Source organism: Rhagoletis pomonella, unplaced genomic scaffold, assembly GCF_013731165.1.
Source record: "Rhagoletis pomonella isolate Grant_MI unplaced genomic scaffold, Rhpom_1.0 Rhpom_scaffold_00003, whole genome shotgun sequence".
NCBI classification, from domain to species: Eukaryota; Metazoa; Arthropoda; class Insecta; order Diptera; family Tephritidae; genus Rhagoletis; species Rhagoletis pomonella.
This window is the reverse complement of record NW_023458557.1, coordinates 19,151,430-19,154,596: the sequence shown is the minus strand read 5'-3', so window position 1 is coordinate 19,154,596 and position 3,167 is coordinate 19,151,430. Positions and strand designations below refer to the sequence as shown.

The window sequence follows — 3,167 nt, the reverse complement described above, 5'->3', positions numbered from 1 at the left end:
GCAGTTTTTAAAGACGATGCTTTTCCTATATTTTGTTAGACTTTTCATAAGTAAAAATATTTTTTGAATATTACTTTCTTCATATGAATTATATCACATTTTTTGTTTAATTCAAGGCCCATCAAACAGGTTTAGAGCATTTGAGCAAAAACAACATTTGCCTGTATTTTGTTGTTGCTTCTGGTATCGAAGGTGCCAAAAACTGTTCTGATTTTTTTCTTCTACATCAAAGCATGCCATGCGAAATACAAAAAAGGTAAAAAATTTTAGTTGAAAAAATTAAAATTGTTGCAGCTTTCTTTCTTAGTAAATTGGTTCGCTTCTCGAAGCATTGATCCACCATCCTGTGCCAGGCCCAGTAATCAGCGGCTGTGCTGCTGAGTTGGGCGAGCTTTCCAAAAGCTGATATTTAATCGCTGGTTTTGTGTGGAAAATGTTTCACATGCAAATAGATTTTAGCAATTTAGAATTTTTTTGAGAAGAAATGTAAAATATTTGACATTTTCGAGAACAAATAATTTGAAAAAAATCAAATCAGCTGCTATACTGATATTACCTGTTCAATGTGCCTTGGTTTAATTGTATTTTTGGAATAAACAAAGTTCTTATTCCTTCTGTCAGTAAACTGTGTTTTTTTTTTTAAATAGTATAAATAAGCAATGGGAAATAAGGCAAAATTTGTTTTATTTCCAACCTTCGTTGGAAATAAAGCAAAACTCAGATTTTGGTATTATTTCCCATTTAAAAGTGAAATAAAGCAAATTTTGCGTTATTGCCGTTTGTGTTATTTCCGGTAAGGTCCGGACTAAATCCTGTAACTTCTGACTAGGAGCAGTTCAGTTATACTCTCAAAAGTATTCCCACTTGCAGGTTTTATGTCATGTAATTTCTGTCTAAATCCTGTAAACCGGAATGCTATTGGAACAGACTAAGTAAATTCTTGACTAAAAATACAGAAACAAGATCTATTTAAAAAATGTTCACCAATTTTTTAATAAAATTTGCCGAATTTCATTTTTAATTCCATTGTAGATTAAAATTTTAGCATGCAGAAGCTTAGTATTTTTTTCACAAAGTTGAAAGCAAAATTGAAACTCAATTGAAAGGGAAAAATTTAAAACAAACTGCCCATTCAAGTAATAAATAAGAGTAGGCTTGTAAGTAACCAATAGTCAGTACTAATTTATACTGGAACCTGCAAATTTTTACTGGAAAAGTGTATGATAACCCAAAAATATTGCAAAAGAGAGTACTGAATCGAGAGCGTAATAACACGGGAGAGCTACAAATTCTTGCTAGTGAAATTTTTACTAGCAGAAGAAGAACGGAAGAAGAACAAGAATCAATGTCAAAAGCCGCCATTTGGTAAATTGGTTGAACGTAAACCGAAGCAAAATTTTTAAAGCTAAAACAAATTAGTTAAAAGTTAAATGAGTGGAAATCAAAATATCAATAAAGTTCTGGACTGTGTAAGTTCTTGTGCGTAAAGAAAACTGAATATAAAAACTTATATGAATTTATGTGCGTAGGTACATATGTACATAAGTAAAGAAAGCTCATTTACGTTTGATCCATCACCACTGCAACCGCTTTCAAACAATTCATAGGATTCAATACTCTGTCAGATGCAATAAGCAAAGGAAATTTTTAATAATATGAGGTTATGTATGTATGTAGGTACAAATAAAATCCACTTACTTTTGTCCCATCACCACTGCAACGGCTTGCAAGCAATCACAGTGTACCAGTAGAAAAGGTTTTTGTTTTTGTAGCTGTTTCGTGGTGAAAGTCCTTTATGGGGACCAAATTTCACCACAAGAAATTGAGCGCTTGGTTGTTTTTGCATACCAAAAGAACGAATATTAGAATACATTGAAAAAAAGTCTGCGATAATACAATAATATTCTACTAAAAATAAACACAATAGTGTGCGCTAATTAGATAATGTGATAATCATGTTTAAATACTCTTTTCAACTCTTATTTTTCACATAATAATATTGCGTATCAGATTGCTCTGAGCGCTTGTGTTGTTTACCAAGAAAATGCAGCCGTGTTGGTTTTTATTTTTGTATCGCTTCGCGGCGAGTTTCTATTTCTTGGTAATTCGGTTTGTGAAATCGGAAAAATTATTGAAATTTATTGATTTGATGTGTTTAACAGTTGATTAGTGCAATTTTCTTTCTTTTCAGACCATAAAATACAAGCGTAACATCATCAACGGTGATTGCAAGGAAAACTATTGCAATCCCTGCGGTTTTTCCTCTTGTTAAATACGTTATGGGCGTGACCAAGGGTGGTCTTCCAAATCAGCCGGAATCCCCACACGTCCGTTGTATAATGTGAGCATTAGAATTCTATAGTGCCAATTCATATCCTATTTTCTCATTCACAGACGACAAGATGCACTCCTTCGAAATTTCTCGCTGCTGCTGCGGCAATAAGTGTGGCTGCAATATATTGGCCATTAGCTCCAGCTACATGTATAGCATGTTAAACATTTTTATTTGTATTTGTAGGAGCATCTGACAGCCTACTTGCGTACATAAATAGAAAATACAAAACATGACGAGGGACTTGAAATTGAAGATGATCAAGAGTACACAACATTGGAAACTGAGAACATGAAGCTAAAGCATCGATTATCAATTCTGATTAAGGTTAGTCATTTTCAATTTTATATCTTTCTTCGTCGACATTATAGGACATGTCATCATTGCAGACTATTGTTGCAGAACAAAACGCCGCAACCACTACTATTTTTGGTAAAAATGTACCAGCGGTAATGCCCACCGCCGTCGGTGCAATGATTTTGATAGCACAACAAACGTCATCCCCTGGGCATTTCCAAAGCTTGCCGACACAAGCTATTATATCACATGTGAATGCAACTGCGGCTAAATTTGGTTATTATCAGCGCAATAGTGTCACGTCATTGGCCAAAACACTAAAGGCTGCTGGCACAAATAAATCGCCCAGAGATATAGCCAACGAAATAAATAAACATGGTGTTCAATCGCTACTTGTGGTTTAAACTGAGGTTGCAAGTCCTCGCTCCATTAATGTGTTTCTCAAAAGGTATACAGTTTATGGTTATGTTAGTGCAAATATTTACAAAAAATTTTATATCAAATGTAGGGATTATGCCTTTCGTGTAATTTCCAACTT

The 3,167-nt window shown here is 33.9% G+C and overlaps 1 protein-coding gene across 1 annotated transcript; it reads left to right on the top strand.

Moving 5' to 3' along the window:
* Positions 1-2,219: 2,219 nt before the first annotated feature.
* On the top strand, positions 2,220-3,069 carry LOC118736496 (probable arginine--tRNA ligase, cytoplasmic). The gene is made up of 3 exons (XM_036466570.1): positions 2,220-2,341; positions 2,395-2,659; positions 2,722-3,069. The coding sequence occupies exons 2-3, from the start codon at positions 2,624-2,626 to the stop codon at positions 3,031-3,033; spliced, it is 348 nt and encodes a 115-aa protein (XP_036322463.1). The 5' UTR covers positions 2,220-2,341; positions 2,395-2,623; the 3' UTR covers positions 3,034-3,069.
* The last annotated feature ends 98 nt before the right edge of the window (positions 3,070-3,167 follow it).